The following is a 15,710-nucleotide window of genomic DNA, read 5'->3' on the forward strand; positions in this document are numbered from 1 at the left end:
CTGCTTCGTTCCCCGGACGCTGTCACGTCGGTGGGGAAGGCTATTCGCGGGGCCCTGCCGCCACAGCTGCCGCGCCAGCTCGGTCGTGTCCCGGACGGGGAGTGGGCAGTGCCGGCACCGCAGATCCTTCCGCACGCCGTGAGGTGATGCGGCAGGGATCCTCCATTTTGAGTGCCTGAAGCCTGCGCGGCCGGTGAGTGGGGCTGGGACAGCGGTGGCCGCGCTCGGTGGCTGGGAAGGTGGGTGGCTGGCAGTGAGGTGGGTGCCTTGCTCCAGGTGATCACTGGCGGGGCGGAGGGCAGGCCTGTGGGACGGTCCCTCGGCGCCACCTCGCTGGGCACGGCAGCGGAGGAGGGTATCTGCGCCCCCAGGCTCGTCGGGGCCCAGTGGCGCCGGTGACGCTAAACCGAGCTGTCCTGCGCCGTTCCTTGGGCTGGCCCCGGCCGCTGTGCAGCTGCGCAACTGCGTCTCGCCGGCTGCTTAATGCGGCTGGACACCGCCCCAGCGACGGGCCGATCGCTGTACGGGCAGGGGACGGTGTCGGCTCTCAGCCCGCCTGCGGGGAGAAGGGTCAAGGAAGCTGTTCGGACTAACAGCAGGGTGTAAAAGAACGGCTGGTGAGCTGGCTGCTACTTAATGGCTGTATTTTGATTTAATCTGTTAAAACAGGTTGCTTGTTAATCAGTTATTTAATAGGTACTTTTACAAAGACATTGCAACTCACGCTTGGGACTTTCTTGCAGCACTGTAAAATTATTTAATATTGTAGGAATACATAACAGTTACAGAAAGGCAAAAATTACCTTTTGTGGCATCAGATTTACATCGTGCATATATACTTCTGTAGCAGTGGGGTTTGAGCTTGGTTGATTTTGTGCATCATTGAAATAACTGTATTGATGTCAATAGATCAGCTTTCATAGTAATAAATCTTATGTGAACCACTTCTTATACACAAAATGCTGTCACTGTCCAAAAGTCTGCTCCAGTGTCCTTCAGGTACAAGCCAAGGTCCTTCAATGTGATAGCTCTTAAGGAAGCATTTTTTGATGAACAGTTCTTGGCGTAACAAAATGCTGTAATAAAAGACTGTCTCTGAATTAGTTTTCTGTAGGCCTAATGAGTTGAATTGGCTCATGAGAGACTGGAGAAGTACCAGAGCATGTGTTCAGTAAGCAGGAAGAGTGTGGGGAATATGGAATGGCAACTTTGTCCTTCTGATGATAGAGCTGTTACAACCTTAGCTTGTACAGTCCTTGGGTGGTTTGTACAGCTGGGTTACAGCTTGCGTATTGATAGGACAGAAGTTGGCTTGGTTCTTGCAGTTGACTATCATGTTTCCTTAAAAATGTGGTTTTGTCAATGAAATCACAGAAAGAGGATTTGACTGCGTGATAGTTGTCATAGGTGGCATCTTGAGGCATGGGTTTATTTCCGTTACCTGAAGTAAGGGAATGAAAGCCTGTCTTCTAGCAGCTGTGCTGTTTATTGTGGCATCCGAGTTGTTTTTTTCATTTGGGCTTCTTGGAAATCTAGAGCTGAATGGAACCGCAAAATACCATTTCAGCAAGCTCAGCTTAATGAACTGAGGCACAATCGCATTTTCCTAGACCACAGTTGGCAGGTTTTGTCTAACATTCTTAAAACTTTACTGTACTCTGGTATCCACATCAGTGGCTAGTGTCAATTACCTAGATTAAATAGACCCAGGCCTTTAACTTCTTGGGTTAGCATGTTTTCTAACTCTCTTGCTATTTATGGAGTAGTCCCAGTTTTTGATCATCTTATACCTGTTTTTGGGGCTGAGATTCAGTCTCTCAGAATGGGAATATCCAGGAAGTTTCTATTCCCTGTTGGTGAGATTCAGGGTTGTAAAGTGGGAAAGGGAACGATGAGTGCTGCAGGTCCAGTCACTCGTAAATAACCACATACATGCACAGCAGGCCTGTGTGTATTTGTTAGGAGAATTCAGGGGTGTGGTGTTGTCATCCCCTCCTGAGTAAAACAGTGACTGGTGTCCTTCTGACCAACAGCTTTTTTGCCTCTTCTCTCACAGAAAGTGTTTATCATGTTGGGTTCTGGGTTCAAGGCTGAGCGCTTGCGAGTCAACCTGCGCCTTGTCATCAATCGCCTGAAACTGCTGGAGAAGAAGAAGAGTGAGTATTTGAGGGGCAGTTGTGATCCAGGATGCTTTTGGGGCTCAGGAGACATGAGGAGAAGGTTTTTCTGGAATCTGGGTGCTCTCATGGGCTGAGTATGGAGTAGCCTTTTGCTCTTCTTTGCTGGACCCAGGCCTTGCAGTCTGCGCCAGTGCGTGAGTACCTGGGTGAGCAGGCTGGCCACAATGTGGCCTCTGTCCACTTTCCTGGCAGGTATGTCAGAGTGCAGTTTATGGGGTGCATGGGGTGGTAGCTGTGAGCTGTGTGGAGGGACATGTCAGTTTGCCCCAGGGGCCTTTCCTGAGCCTTCTGTGGTCACAGCGTATTGGGGAACTTCCTGGGTGCTGTAGGAGACTCTCCCCAGCTGTGCTGTCCTGCCCTGCCCAGACACAGATAAGATCCATGATTCTGACTGACTCTGCAGAGAAATTGAAGATAGAGGAGTGTTTGTAGCAGCTAAAAGCCCACACACCTTTCTCCTGTGAGTTAGTGTGCTAAAACCTAGACAGAATGGCTCCACAAAGCCATGGCTGAGTGAGTGTCTTGTGCTGCAGGGGCTCGATGAAGGAGAGAGATTGAAGCTTTGTTTGTGGTGGGGACTGTGGGTGGGTATGGAGGCAGCAGCCCTTGCCAGTACCGTGACTGGCCTTGGATATGTGCTATAGCTGAGCTGGCCCAGAAGGCAAGGAAGGAGATTGCAGATTATCTGGCAGCTGGAAAAGATGAGCGTGCCAGGATTCGTGTGGAGCACATCATCCGTGAAGATTACCTTGTGGAAGCCATGGAGATCCTGGAGCTGTACTGCGATCTGCTGCTAGCCCGCTTTGGCTTGATTCAGTCCATGAAGTAAGCTCTGGCCTAGAGGGTGTGCTGTGGGAGAGAGTCCAGGCCCCCTGGGCCCAGGAAGGGGTTCTGCTGGGGGCACACCTGGCGCACAGAAGGGCACCTGTGTTTGTCTTGGTGTCCTAGGGGCTCAGAGACCTTGTCTTCCCCAGGCAGGGAAGACTCTGGAGCCCAGCATGGAGGATGGGGTCTTTAAGTTTAAGGAGATGGAAGGCAGCAAAGACTAGGTGCTTGGTGTGGAGATAGGATTGTCTTCTGTTGCCCTCAGGGAGCTGGACTCTGGCCTGGCAGAAGCAGTGTCCACACTGATTTGGGCTGCACCACGACTCCAGTCAGAAGTGGCAGAGTTGAAGATTGTGAGTAGGGTTGTTTGAGGGGTATTATGTGTGCAGGGTGGGGGTGACCCTGCCAGAAGCTGGTGGAGGCCTTTGTCTGGGACTGTGTGTTGCTAAGGCAGATTACCTGTTTTTATGGGCCCTGCAGACAGAGACCCCAGCGTAGGTGTCCCTGGAGCATTGAGGATGGCTGAGGCTTCTCAGCTGGGACACTCAGTGACAGAAATGAGGATGATTTGGGGAGGGAGGTAGGGAGGTGGGTAGGTGGGTGGGCAGCTGTACAGGCTGCAGCAGGTGCACAGTGTATGATGGGGGAAAGCGAAGGTGTGCATTTTCCCAGTTTTCTCTCCTGCTACAGGTTGCTGACCAGCTGTGTGCCAAGTACAGCAAGGAGTATGGGAAGCTGTGCCGGACAAACCAGATTGGGACAGTTAATGACAGGGTAATGAACTGGTAGAACAGCTGGAACTAGCAGAACAGACACGCCTGCTGTGGCATTCTGCCCCTTTTTCTGTCACTAGTGACTGATGCCTGTGGCTCACGGCAGAGCAGTGTGGGCTGGCTGTGCTGCTGGGGGCCTGCCTGCATTAAACCGTGGGAGGTCCCTGGCAGATGGGGCCCTGCTGTGCTGGCTGTGGATGGAGAGAAGCAGAGCACATGGAGCCCTGGCCTATGGTTGCCAGCAGCCTCCTCTGTGGCAGTGCCATGCTAGGGCAAAAGGCCTCCCCAAAGCTGCACTGTGCTCCCTGCAGTGTGTGGCCCTGGCTGGGACAGAACTGCTCTCCCCCAGTCCTACTGAGTGCCTCTGTACCCTTGTGTTCCAGCTGATGCACAAGCTGAGTGTGGAGGCACCACCCAAGATTCTGGTGGAGAGATACCTCATCGAGATTGCCAAGAACTACAACGTACCCTATGAGCCTGACTCAGTAGTGATGGTGAGTGAGGCACCTGCAAGTCTGGAGCTTCCTTCTGTGTTCCAGTGGCTGAAATGTCCCATTTGTGCTGTGTGGGCTTCCAGAGCACAGGGCTGTGGCATTCCAACAAACTTAGTGGTGATTGTGCTTTGGTATCTTCTAGACAGATCTAGTGTAGCATGATCCCTGCTCCTTCCCACAGCCCTACAGCATGTTGTGTTAGGTAGTTGTGCTGTAGTCTGCTTCCCTTTCTGATTCCCGTTAATATCATTGTGTAGCTGCTGTCTGTTCTGTCCATTTTGTGTTCCATCTTGTCCAGTGACAAATGGTGTTCAGAGCGCTGCGATCAGAATAGAGATGTGTTGGTGAGCAGAGTTCTTTCATCCTCTCCAGGCTGAAGCCCCTGCGGGTGGAGAGGCAGTTCTAATTGACGTGGGATTCACGGATGATGTGAAGAAGGGTGGCCATGGAGGGGGAGGAGGTGGTGGATTTACAGCCCCGCTGGTTGGTCATGATGGAATAGTGCCCATGCCAGTGATGATGCCTATGCCCATGCCAACACCAAATCCACCCTTCTCCTATCCGCCTCCAAAGGGACCGGTAAGTGCCTTTGCTTTGAGCATTGCCTTTTCCTGTGGAAGACTCCAGCTGTGCTGCTTAGCCCTGTGCTTGCTGACTGGGAAGTGTCTGTACCTGACAGCTTGGTGTGTCACAGGGCCATCATGTTGGTGTGAGACTGTGTGGGATGGCAATTGTTAGCAGTGCAGCTGAAGCTTTATGTTGCTTCTTCACTGTGGAGGTTCCTATCCCTGTTCTCCAGCCAGTCCTCTTTGCCTTCAGAAAACAGAGGAGTCCAGACTTAACTCCTGAGGCAGTCAGCAGACTGCCAGGCTTGTGACCAGGGGTTGGAGCTGCACTTTGAAATGAGTAGGCTGGTAGTGTGCCAAGATTCGGTCAAGGAAATAAGGTGAGTTTCTGGGGTGGGAACAGCATAGAAAAATGAGGAAGTGCCTTGCCTTCAGACCTACAAGGGAAGGGGACCAGGTCAGTGGTTCTTGGAAATAATTTATGGGGGTGGAAGGTGGGAGCTGAAAAGAGCAGTTTTTTGAATTCAGTAATTTATAAGATGTCTGTGTAGACCGGAGAGTGGCAGAACAGTGGGATGGCTTGGAGTCTTAATATGGTCCCAGCAATGCTGCAGTGTGTTTTGTGGAAAATATGGGACATGTATCATCAGCTGGCTGTTGGCACAGGCATAAATACATATATATTTATTAAAAAATAAATAGGTCTTGGAGGCACTCGTGGAGGAATAGCTCAAGTGTGCTTAATGCAGGATATTACCCTTTTTGTCCTGGTACTTCCAGTGCCTCGAAAGATGAAGTGTTTAATCATGCTGGTTCTTCATAATAACCCGTAGTTCTGGTAGCTGGATCTGGTTGCTCCAGGTGACTTACTAGGAAAAGTTTCTCAAGTCTTGAGTATAAACTACATCGGGTCAGATACTTGCCTGCATTTATTTTAGACTACTACTTTCTCTTGACTCCCATTACAGCTGCAGTTGTTGTATTGTGTCCCATGGTGACTCGCAGGTGAGTAGTCTGGTGCATGACTATAATCTCTTTGTACAGGAGAACTTCAGCGACCTGCCAGTGGGGACCTACCAGCCTTTCACTAACATCCATCCACCACCAATTCCGGCAACCCCACCAACCTACGAGTCCGTAAGTGCCTGAGCTGAAACACTGTTGTGGGCAACAGAGGAAACCTCAAAAAGAGTGCAGTGGTAGCCACGGGAAAGGCGAATGTTCACTAAGGACACTGCTGTCAACCTTTGGAGCGGTGCTTGGCCTTGCCTATGGGCATGATGAATCACTGAGCGCATGTGATGGGAGAATGACTTGTGAGGAGATGTTCCTCATTCTGCTGTGTGCTTTGTCTGCAAAAGAAAGCCAAAGCTTATTTTACTGCATTGTTAAAATTATGATAAACAGTTAGCAAATAGTCCACAAATCTTGTTTTTCACACCATGAAGAGTGTATCACCTTCAGTCTGTTCATGGCTTTTGAACTAGTTCATCGTTAGCCTGGATGACAATTCTAGCTGACCCAGATGATGTACGTTTCAAGACTCTTCCTTTCCCAAACTTTTCTTACTCCTTGGGGACAACGAAGGAGAGGCTGGAGCTTTCTCTTTATGTGCTTGTCTGTGTCTTTGTTGCTGCTGTTTGTGACCATGCTTTCAGTGATGTGCTGCTTGTTTTTGCAGTATCCTGAGTAGGGATGAGCATAGCGAAGCAGCTGTACGTGCTAACACCTTGTACTAGCTGCACAGCAGCCTTGCGTGTCCAGGAGATGCAGCAGTTGTTAGCTGGTTGGGGCTAGATGCCGCTGACTGCAGCCTGCAGGGAATGAGGAGTTATACCAGTGCAGCTGACCATGCCATGGCCCTTTGTCCCCACCGGACCAAGAGCTGAGATGGGGTCACTTCATACCTTGCTACTGGTTACAAGGACCTGTCCTTATAAAAGAAAGGAAGCAGTAGCTGTGATTACATGAAGAGGGCAGTCTTCTCCCGCTTAAGTCCTTGATAAGTGTTTCAGACCAGCTAGTGGATGTGCTCTGTTTATCCAGTTCCAGAATATGGCCAGTGAAGCTTCTTTAATGAGCAGGGAGAGAGGAGAGTTGAAGCACTACATCCGTTTCCTGGGAAGAGAGGCATGTTCTTCTGAGGGTGCTGGGAGCCAGGGTTGTCTGCCTTCCTGGGGAGGAGCAGGGTATGTGGGTGTGGCTGTTGTTGCCCATGAGCAGTGCCTATACACCTACGTGATCCTGTGCCTGGTAGGAGAGCGAGCTGTAGTAACTGAAAGTCTTTTTCAGATTGATGAGCCTAATGCTGACAAGGACGCTTCTGTGCCAGTAGCTGGTGAGTATGTCAAGAGGTATGGGAAACGTTGGGTGGTTAGGGGCTGTTTTTAGCTTGGGATCCTAGTGTCCCTGGGAGGAAGCTTTCCATATAGGGAACAATGTGTAGAACTTGACACATCTTGAGAGCAGCATTTGAGTTCAGAGAGGACTCTGATGGAAATGGGGAGTATCTTCTCAAAACAGGGAGGATCCAGACTTCTACTGGGATACTCAAGAACTGGAGTCTGACTTTGAAGTCAATACCGGTTCTCCAGCTTAATCTGTCTGGTCAGACCAAGTATAGGGTGCTGCAGGATAAAACAAGAAAGCAACAGCTCTGAGTGATAGTATATTTTTACACAGTGTAATACTATTTTGCAGCAACAGTATGAAAGAAATAAGCACTGAGGGGGTAGATAGGTTTGTATTAACATCAGTGTTGAGGCTGCATACAGCAGGGCAGGACTAGTAGGGATAGCAGTTATTCCTTGGTCCATCAGCGTAAAGGCTTATGAGATGCTTCATGCATCCTAATTGTGTCATAACAAAATTCTCCTGCCATGTACAGTGTGGTTCTGCTATGTGTGTTTTGAAAGTGCTCGTTATTTCTAGCACTTGATGAGAGCAGAGAGGGTTTTAAAAGGAAGTAAGCTCTTGCCAGCTCCAGCAAGGATTTCTAGTGAACTAATGGAGTCCTCTGGGGAGTTGGTGATGTGTGCTGAGGAAGGTAAGCCTATGGGTGCACTGGGGTAGGCCTGTGGGTGCACTCGGTCTGGCTGTATGCTTCCATTTCAGCTGAGTGAAAGCATGTGATACCTGCGTGTGTCTTTAGGAGGTGTTGGAATGGAGGAAAATGGGATTTTGAGTGCCCATGTTGCAGTCCAGTCAATATAGGCATGTGGGAGCCTCAGCCCACCTGCAGCTGGCTGTGGGCAGCAGAGGGGGATTTTCTGTCTGAGGCAGCCATAGGATAGGGTCACCAGTCTAGGTCTGCTATTGCTGCAGCCCCTTGCAGCCTTATACGTCTGAAATGTTGTGGGTTTCCCCCTTGACTATGTGTAGTTGGAGATGCATGACCACTGGTACTGCCTTCTTGGTAGAAGGACCTTTTTCTTGTATGTCTCTGTTTGGCCTGATGAGAGGGTGGTGATGGTGGGGTGAAGTGGTATTTCTCTTACTCTAAACAGGGCCTGGCCCCAAGCCAGAAGCCTCTCCTAAACCAAAAGCTGGAGCTCCCAATACCTTCGATAACTTTGTCCTGCCTGAATTACCATCTGTGCCAGATACGCTGCCAACAGCATCTACTGGCGCCAACTCTTCTGCCTCTGAAGACATTGACTTTGATGATCTTTCTCGGAGATTTGAGGAGCTAAAGAAGAAAACATAAAACCGACTGGGCTGTAACTGCAGAGTGAGGGGCAGGAGCTGTGACAGCTTCTCCTCTCTGAAATGGACTCCCCTTGAAATTGGTTTCCTGTATTAACCTCAAATGAATGCACTCCTCTTTTTGAGCTGTCTTCCTGCTCTACTTCAAGCAAGTGCTGCTGCTTTCCTGATCTTTGTCGCTCCAGGAGGTGAACTGTGGGGAATCTTGTGAGACTGGAGCAGGGAACAGCCCTTGTCACTCCGGGTAGCTATACATGAAAGCTGTGCTTGATGTTCTGGCACTGTGCCCCCTGCCTCAGAGCAGGGAGGTGAAGGCTGAGGTAGGATGGCCCTTTCTCCTCTCCCCCGGTGCTCCCAAGGGCAGCAGCATCCACAAGTTGCCCCTGTATGCTCTATGGCCTGGATGGCAAGGGTGATTAAGTCCCTTTGGTAAGAGTTCTAACTAATTGGGACTGAAGCAGGGAGTTATGCAGTTATGAGAAGATAAGGCCCTGTGGCTGTGCAGGATGCTGGCACTTCTGCCATCTCCCTGGCTCCTGCTGCATCTGGCTGCAGGTCGTCTGATGTCCTCTTTCGCTCCCACCGGACTCTTGGGGCTTCCCATGGCTCCCACGTTCCTGGCCGGATTCTGTTCCCCGTTCACAGGATGGCAGCACTGGGAGCGGGAGCTGGCCGGGCGGTGGGCTAGCGGAGTGGCACAGCGCATGCCACCGGCCTTCTGGCTCAGAGCTGAGGTCGAGGCACCGATGTTGCTTACCCCAGATGGCGGTGTGCGGCCGGCTCTCTGCGTGCGCTGTCTGTAGTAACTCGCACGACTCCTCAGCGGAGTTTTCGGTTGATTTGTATCTTCGGGGTTGGTTCCTAATAAAGCCTGGGTTCGTGAGTAGCTGTGGCCTGCGGGGTGCTTGTGGTCGGGGGATCCCAGCACCGCAGCAGCGCGCTCCCCGCTGCCGGTGCGGGCCGTGGCCGTATCCTGCAGGGCGGGGGCGCGGGCCGGGCGGCGCAGTGAGCCGCGTGCCTGCCCGCCGCTGCGCGATTGGCCCGGGCCGGCTCCACGTCCCGCCTCTGCTGCGCTCCTAGTGGTGGGGCTGCGCGGCTTCCGCCAGTCTGCGGGGCGGGTTCCCGGAAGTGCTCCTGCGCGTGGCGGGCTGAGGGGATGGCGGCGCCGCTGCGCGTGAGCGGCCGGCGGGCCCCGGGGCGGCGGGGAGGCTGGGACGAGATGGGGTAGCGGGATGGGATGGATATGAGAGGCGGTTCTCGGTATGGGGTGCGGGCGGGGCGGGGGCCGCTACCGGTAACGAGGAGCGGACGGGAAGCGGTATGGGATGGGGGGCAGTGCTGGGGCGGGGTACCGGTGTGGGATTGGGGGGCCGCTGCGGTAGGGGATGCGGGATGGGGGCCGGCCGGTACAGGGTAGGGAGCCGCTGCGGTAGGGGATGCGGGATGGGGGCCGGCCGGTACAGGGTAGGAGGCCGCTGCGGTAGGGGATGCGGGATGGGGGCCGGCCGGTACAGGGTAGGAGGCCGCTACTGACGCCCTGGCGCAGGGGCGGCTGCGGGCGCTGGCGCTGGGAGGCTGCGGGCTGCTGCTGGGCTCGGCGCTGGCGGCGGGTGACGAGGGGCTGTACGCGGCGGTGATGCCTGCGCTCCGCGCTCTTCCTCCCGAGGCCGCCCACGGGCTGGCCCTGCGCGCCGCCGCCCTGGGGCTGCTGCCGACCGACCGCCCTGACGGCCCCGCGCTGGTGCGGCTCTGCGGGGAAAGATGGGGGGGGAGCTGGCGGGGGGATTACAGGGGGGGGGGGGGGGGAGCTGGCGGGAGCTGGCGGGGGGATTACGGGGGGGGGGGGGGGGGGAGTCCCAGGGGGACCCAGTGCGGCCCGGCTGGGCTCTTGGGGTGGCCCGGGGGATGGCCCCGGCAGGAGTCGTGGGTCCCCTGGGGGACAGGCACCCAATGAGGACACCCTGCGGGGCAGAGGGAGGGGAGGAGGCCGGGGCTGCTCCAGGGGTCGGTGGGCTCTGGCCCTCCCGGCTGCTGATGCTGACCCAGCCCCGGCCCCGCAGGAGGTGCGAGTCCTCGGGCAGCGGTTCCGCAACCCGGTGGGCCTGGCGGCTGGCTTCGACAAGCAGGGCGAGGCCGTGGATGGACTGTACAAGATTGGGTTTGGCTTCGTGGAAGTGGGGACGGTCACACCCCAGCCCCAGGAGGGCAACCCCAGACCCAGGGTCTTCCGGCTGGCGGAGGACGAGGCAATCATTAACAGGTGGGGTCTGCGGTGTCCCAGAGACCGGGGGGGGGGGGCTCGTTTGGGTGGTCCCGGCTCAGTGGTCTGGGCTGCGGTGGCATGTGCTGAGCAGAGCTGCAGAGACCGTGTGTCTGTCTTGTGTCACTCGTGTGTCCTGGCTGGGGCTTGTGGACACCGGCCCGGCCCCGAGCCTTGTCTGTTTTGAAGCAGGTATGGGTTCAACAGCCACGGGCACGCTGCAGTGGAGCGCAGGCTGCGGGCCCGCCAGGAGACACAGCTCAGGCTCACTGGTGGTGAGACAAGCTTCTAAGCCTTTGCTCTTGGGGTCTGCAGGGTGGGTTTAGGGGCTGCCAGGAAGGGTGTGTAATGCCAGCGTCCAGGCACAGGAGGGCCCTGGCCAGAGCGAGCTGTGCTCAGACAGCAGGAAGCCTTTTAGGGCTGTAATCTCCCCACCTGGGACTGTGGCCCAGGCACCTTTCTCTGCTATTTCCTCTGCGATGGAGGCTGTGCTTGCTGCTTTGGGCAGGACATGTCTGCTGAGACTAGCTGGAGCCAACAGGGCCCCATCTGGGTGGTTTCCAAGGGTAACTTCTAGTGGGCAGCCAGGCTGGAGGCTGCAGTGCTGCAAGGTGCTCACCGGGGCAGCTGTGGTCATGCTTCTATGGCTGCAGGATGGTCCCAGGCCCAACCCGTGAAACACGTGGGCTGCATATCCTCATCTTGCTTTTAGCTGGTCCTGGAGCCTCCCTTGTTGGTCGCTCTGGCCCCTCAGGTGGTAGTTGGCCCTCCTGCCCTCATTCAGCTGTGTCTGTGTTGCAGCGGGGATGCCCCTTGGAGTCAACCTGGGCAAGAACAAAAGCTCTACCGATGCCACAGCTGACTACGTGGCTGGGGTCCGGATGCTGGGCCCTTTGGCTGACTACCTGGTTGTGAATGTGTCCAGCCCAAACACCCCAGGGCTGCGGGACCTGCAGGGCAAGACTGAGCTGCGGGACCTGCTGACCAAGGTGAGTGGCCCTCACAGCCAGCCTGGCCCACAGCTACAGCACTGGATGCATGCTGTCCCCTGGCAGCGCTTGCTCTGCTCCAGCCACTGCGTTTGCCCCAGCACAGGGAGGAGCGTGGTGGCTCCCTGCAGCAGCAGGCAGAGCTACCGAGATGTCCCCTGAGCAGCTGCTGATAGGGGTTCACTAGGTCACAGTGCTCCAGCAAAGGGCATATGAGCAGTGAGGCATTACCCTCCACTCGGCTCCTGCAAGGGGGCAGCCAGCTACCCACCCCGTGGCATTGGCAGTCGCCATGGTCCTGCGTGGGTCGCATGCCCCATGCCCTGTGCTGTAGAGTGCCTGTCCCAGTGGTAGTGCCATGTAGGGAGAGCAGGGCCTGTTCCTGTGCCACCTGTGGGTGGCCAGTCCGGAGCAGGAGCTGTTCCCTCACCACCACTGCCGCTCTGTGCCCCTAAATGTCCCCCACAGGTACTGGCAGAGAGGGACATGCTTCCCTGCGAGCACAAGCCGGCTGTGCTGGTGAAGATTGCCCCTGACCTCACCACGCAGGACAAGCAGGACATAGCGAGCGTTGTCTGCGAGGTGAAGAGGCGGGCAGGGGAGCCTGGCACGGAGCTGGGCTGGTGGGCCTCCTGCCTCACCTCGCACAGTGTGGGGGCAGGACCGCCGCGCTCCCGGAAAGTCTCCCTCTGAAGGGATGGGCAGACTGGCAGCTCCCTGGCTGCCATAGGGATGGTGTCCCGGGTAGCTCTTGAGTCTGCGAGGGCTCGTGTGTCTCACCCAGACCCTGGGGGTGGTCTGGGCAGTGAGGGGCAGCTGCTTTGTCTCTGCACATTTTGCTGGGGCATGTGCTGGGGGGGTCCTGATCTGGCAGCCTGGCGATGAGTTGGGGGTGGCTTGTGGCAGCTCTGTCCTGCTACTGACCCCTCAGCTAGGTGTGGACGGGCTGATTGTCAGCAACACCACCGTGAGCCGCCCCAGCACCCTCCGGAGCAGGCAGCGCACAGAGCCTGGGGGCCTCAGCGGAAGGCCCCTGCGGGAGCTCTCCACACAAACCATCAGGGAGATGTACTCCCTCACCCAAGGTAGGGGCAAAGCAGGGCTTGGGGCATATGCTGGCGTCACCCATGCTGTCCTGACCCTGTGCCTGCCCACAGGCCAGGTGCCCATCATCGGGGTGGGGGGGGTGAGCAGTGGTCATGATGCCCTGGAGAAGATCCGTGCTGGAGCCTCGCTTGTGCAGATGTACACAGCACTCGTGTACCACGGGCCGCTGGTGGTGGGGATGGTGAAGCGGGAACTGGAGGAGCTGCTGAGGTGAGTGAGGGGCCAGGCACCTTCCCAGGGAGTCCCTGGGTGGCCCTGGGCAGCAATGTGCTCCTGGTGCACCAGCAGTGGCACTGCGGGCCCTGCTGACACACTGGGCCCTGATTAGGAAGCAGGGATTCAAGAATGTCATGGAGGCAGTCGGAGCAGATCACCGGTGGTGACACTGCAGAGCCAGAGTCTAGCCAGGAGGAGCCATGGCCAAGCAGGGACTGGTCTGTTGATTCCAGTGCTGGACAGGCTGGAACTGAGCCGAGGGCCTGGTCCCAGCCCCTGTGAAGGGTCAGTGATGGATGAATTGGGTTGCATTGGTGGTGGGCTGGGGAGGGGGCCTTCATGCTAGTGCCGCTGCCCAGGGCCGTATTTTGGCTTTCCTGTGGGCTGGGCTCTGCAGCAGAAACCAGCACTGGGTTGCATAAGGCTCTGCTGGGCAGTGAGGAAGGCCCCGAGGGGACAGCCTTGTGTGCTACTGCAGGCAGTCCTGTGCCCTGGCTCCTGCTGTAGTACTTCCCCATGGAGGGGCACCCCTTCCCTGGTGCTGCTGCCCAGGCCCATGGGACCCCCAAGCCAGGGACCCTGCAGCCTGTGCCGTCCTTCGGCACCGCAGCCTCCCCAGGAGGATCAGCTCTCTTCCCTTCTCCGCTCATGGTCCTGTAGCAAACCTGCAGGCTCTGGGTCCTGCCCCGGTGTCAATAAATGTTTGGCTCACCTGGTCCTGCGTGCTGCTCTGGGGACACCCTTTGGGTCAGAGGGACACAGCCTGGCTCTCCTCAGCCGAGTGGGATCAGCTCTGTGTGGTTCCTGGTTAGTGCATTTTTTCCCAGTGGTGGAAGCCACAGAGTAGCTGGGCTCTGGGATGGATCCACACAAAGCTCACCAGGGTTCCCCCTTGCAGAGACCTCTGCCTGAGGCTGGGCTCTTGGGATGTGCTGGGCACCGTGTCCTCCCGTTGCTGCTGGTACGGAGATATTTGGAGACTGCTGCCAATACGCCCTGTCACTTGTTACAGAAAGGCCCAGTTTGTTCACACTTGTGGAGGCTGTTGGCTTTGGTTTTGGGGCCTCCATTGTTGACTTCTGCCTCGCCCTGGGCTTCCTGCAGTCATCTCGGGCTTTTCTTGAGCAACATGGCTTGACCTGGACACAATGTTCCCTCTGCAGCCTCTCGCAACCCACCCTGCAGAGCAGGATTGCATCACAGCACTTCGCCAAACGTGTTTACAGGAGCAGCGAGACAGCTCACCGGGCTCTCGGCTCACACTGGGGCTGTTGCCTGCCTGTTCCCCTGCTTCAGCAGCCTCTTCGTTCCCTAGATTCTCTGCTATTGTGGCTTAACCCCAGCCAGTAACTAAGTACCGTGCAGCTGCAGCTGCTTTGGACAGTTGGTGCTTACTGCTGCTCTGACAGGGATGCGACCTGCTCCGTTGGCCGAGGTTCCGGTGTGCTTTCTCTGGAGGGGGCTGGCAAGGCTCTTGCTGTCCCAGTCTGAAGATGGCTGTCATGCCTGTGGGAGCATGAGCTTGAGTTTCCTCTTGACCCACAGCACTCTTGTGCATGCTCTGCAGCTAATTTGTGACTGTGGCTTGGAGACATTCAGTGCCTTGCGCTGCCATGGCAGTGGCTGGTGGCACTGGCCTCGAGCATGGCCCTGTGCTGCCACAGCCCAGCACATGGGCTGCAGTCTGTCCCCATGGGCAGTCTGGGGCAGCTTCCCACACCTTGCAGGCAGTCCCTTTGCCCGAGCTAACCCCGAGGCTGCCAGGTGGACACCGAAGCACAGTCCCGTGTTGCTTTTTCCCCACTGCCAGGGCATGGCAGTCTCTTGTGGAGGGACGAGCCTGCTGCATTGGGACAGTGCTATATCCTAAGCCTCCTGTCAAATGCCACAGCACCTTTCTAAGTGCTGCCATGGTTCGTGGGCCAGAGATGTCAAGCCCTGATGCATCCTCTGCTGGACTCTAGCCACCTGCATTTCAAGTGGGTGCACGAGCATGACTGGTGCTGTGGCAGAGATGTCAACCCCTGCATTGGTTAGGGGCATAGATGCCCCGTGAGGTGGGAAGAAGCTTGCACAGCACAGGAAAATCCTTTTCTGGAGCATCTGGGACCAAACATAGAGGTCCCTCCAGAGTCTGAAGGACTGGTGTGTCTGAGGAGCAGGAAGGGTGCTGGTGAGACCCCCCAGCAGGTCCCTTCAGTGGCTCAGGGCAGGGTCTAGCCCGCATGCTCCAGGTGGTTTTGGGGTGATGTTATTGCAACACTGGCACTCGGGTAGGTACAAAAGCGAGTGCCCGTCTCCTCCCCTCCATGCTGCCCCTTGGTTGCACCCCGCTGGAAGCAGAGCAGGCTCATTTGGAGCAGGCTGCTGTGCTCTGCCCTTGCTGCTGGTCAGTTGTGTCCAGCTGGGCACCGGCCAGCGATTACCACTACAAGTTCCCATAAGGCTGGGCTGGGCCCTTGCCTCTGCTGACAAACAACCCGCTCCCAAGGGTGCGGGGGCTGCCAGGGCATGGGGCTGGAGCCCGCGGAGTGGGAAATGGGCGGGTACTGGTGGGAAGTGGCCGGCTTGGCCACGGTCCCTTGGAGCCGGCGG

The 15,710-nt window shown here is 56.2% G+C and overlaps 2 protein-coding genes across 7 annotated transcripts; both read left to right on the forward strand.

Moving 5' to 3' along the window:
- The first annotated feature begins 76 nt into the window (after nt 1-76).
- Nucleotides 77-8,668, forward strand: IST1 (IST1 factor associated with ESCRT-III). 4 transcript variants are annotated; one of them, XM_040615503.1, is made up of 10 exons: nt 77-193; nt 2,057-2,156; nt 2,825-3,005; nt 3,271-3,358; nt 3,696-3,779; nt 4,162-4,272; nt 4,645-4,851; nt 5,883-5,975; nt 7,131-7,176; nt 8,345-8,668. In XM_040615503.1, the coding sequence occupies exons 2-10, from the start codon at nt 2,069-2,071 to the stop codon at nt 8,542-8,544; spliced, it is 1,098 nt and encodes a 365-aa protein (XP_040471437.1). In that variant the 5' UTR covers nt 77-193; nt 2,057-2,068; the 3' UTR covers nt 8,545-8,668. The 4 variants fall into 4 exon arrangements, with proteins under 4 accessions (XP_040471437.1, XP_040471438.1, XP_040471439.1 ...); XM_040615504.1 differs by having other exon boundaries at nt 155-239; XM_040615505.1 differs by lacking the exon at nt 77-193 and adding an exon at nt 510-617.
- A 975-nt stretch (nt 8,669-9,643) lies between these two features.
- Nucleotides 9,644-13,830, forward strand: DHODH (dihydroorotate dehydrogenase (quinone)). Of its 3 annotated transcripts, XM_040615494.1 has the most exons (9): nt 9,649-9,717; nt 10,090-10,284; nt 10,604-10,803; nt 10,996-11,078; nt 11,605-11,792; nt 12,261-12,374; nt 12,724-12,877; nt 12,950-13,109; nt 13,228-13,830. In XM_040615494.1, exons 1-9 carry the CDS (start codon nt 9,700-9,702, stop codon nt 13,280-13,282), a joined length of 1,167 nt encoding a protein of 388 aa, XP_040471428.1. In that variant the 5' UTR covers nt 9,649-9,699; the 3' UTR covers nt 13,283-13,830. The 3 variants fall into 3 exon arrangements, with proteins under 3 accessions (XP_040471429.1, XP_040471427.1, XP_040471428.1); XM_040615493.1 differs by having other exon boundaries at nt 9,647-9,717; nt 12,724-13,109; XM_040615495.1 differs by lacking the exon at nt 12,261-12,374 and having other exon boundaries at nt 9,644-9,717; nt 12,724-13,109.
- The last annotated feature ends 1,880 nt before the right edge of the window (nt 13,831-15,710 follow it).

The sequence above is a fragment of the Falco naumanni genome, chromosome 15, assembly GCF_017639655.2.
Source record: "Falco naumanni isolate bFalNau1 chromosome 15, bFalNau1.pat, whole genome shotgun sequence".
NCBI classification, from domain to species: Eukaryota; Metazoa; Chordata; class Aves; order Falconiformes; family Falconidae; genus Falco; species Falco naumanni.

Bases quoted from the DNA above. Each gene is read 5' to 3' on its own strand.
- DHODH (XM_040615493.1), top strand. The intron at 11,079-11,604 runs GTGAGACAAGCT...TCTGTGTTGCAG, and splicing joins ACAGCTCAGGCTCACTGGTG to CGGGGATGCCCCTTGGAGTC. The intron at 13,110-13,227 runs GTGAGTGAGGGG...GGCCCTGATTAG, and splicing joins GAACTGGAGGAGCTGCTGAG to GAAGCAGGGATTCAAGAATG.
- IST1 (XM_040615503.1), top strand. From the start codon at position 2,069: ATGTTGGGTTCTGGGTTCAAGGCTGAGCGCTTGCGAGTCAACCTGCGC. The intron at 3,006-3,270 runs GTAAGCTCTGGC...TGTTGCCCTCAG, and splicing joins GGCTTGATTCAGTCCATGAA to GGAGCTGGACTCTGGCCTGG. The intron at 7,177-8,344 runs GTGAGTATGTCA...TACTCTAAACAG, and splicing joins CGCTTCTGTGCCAGTAGCTG to GGCCTGGCCCCAAGCCAGAA.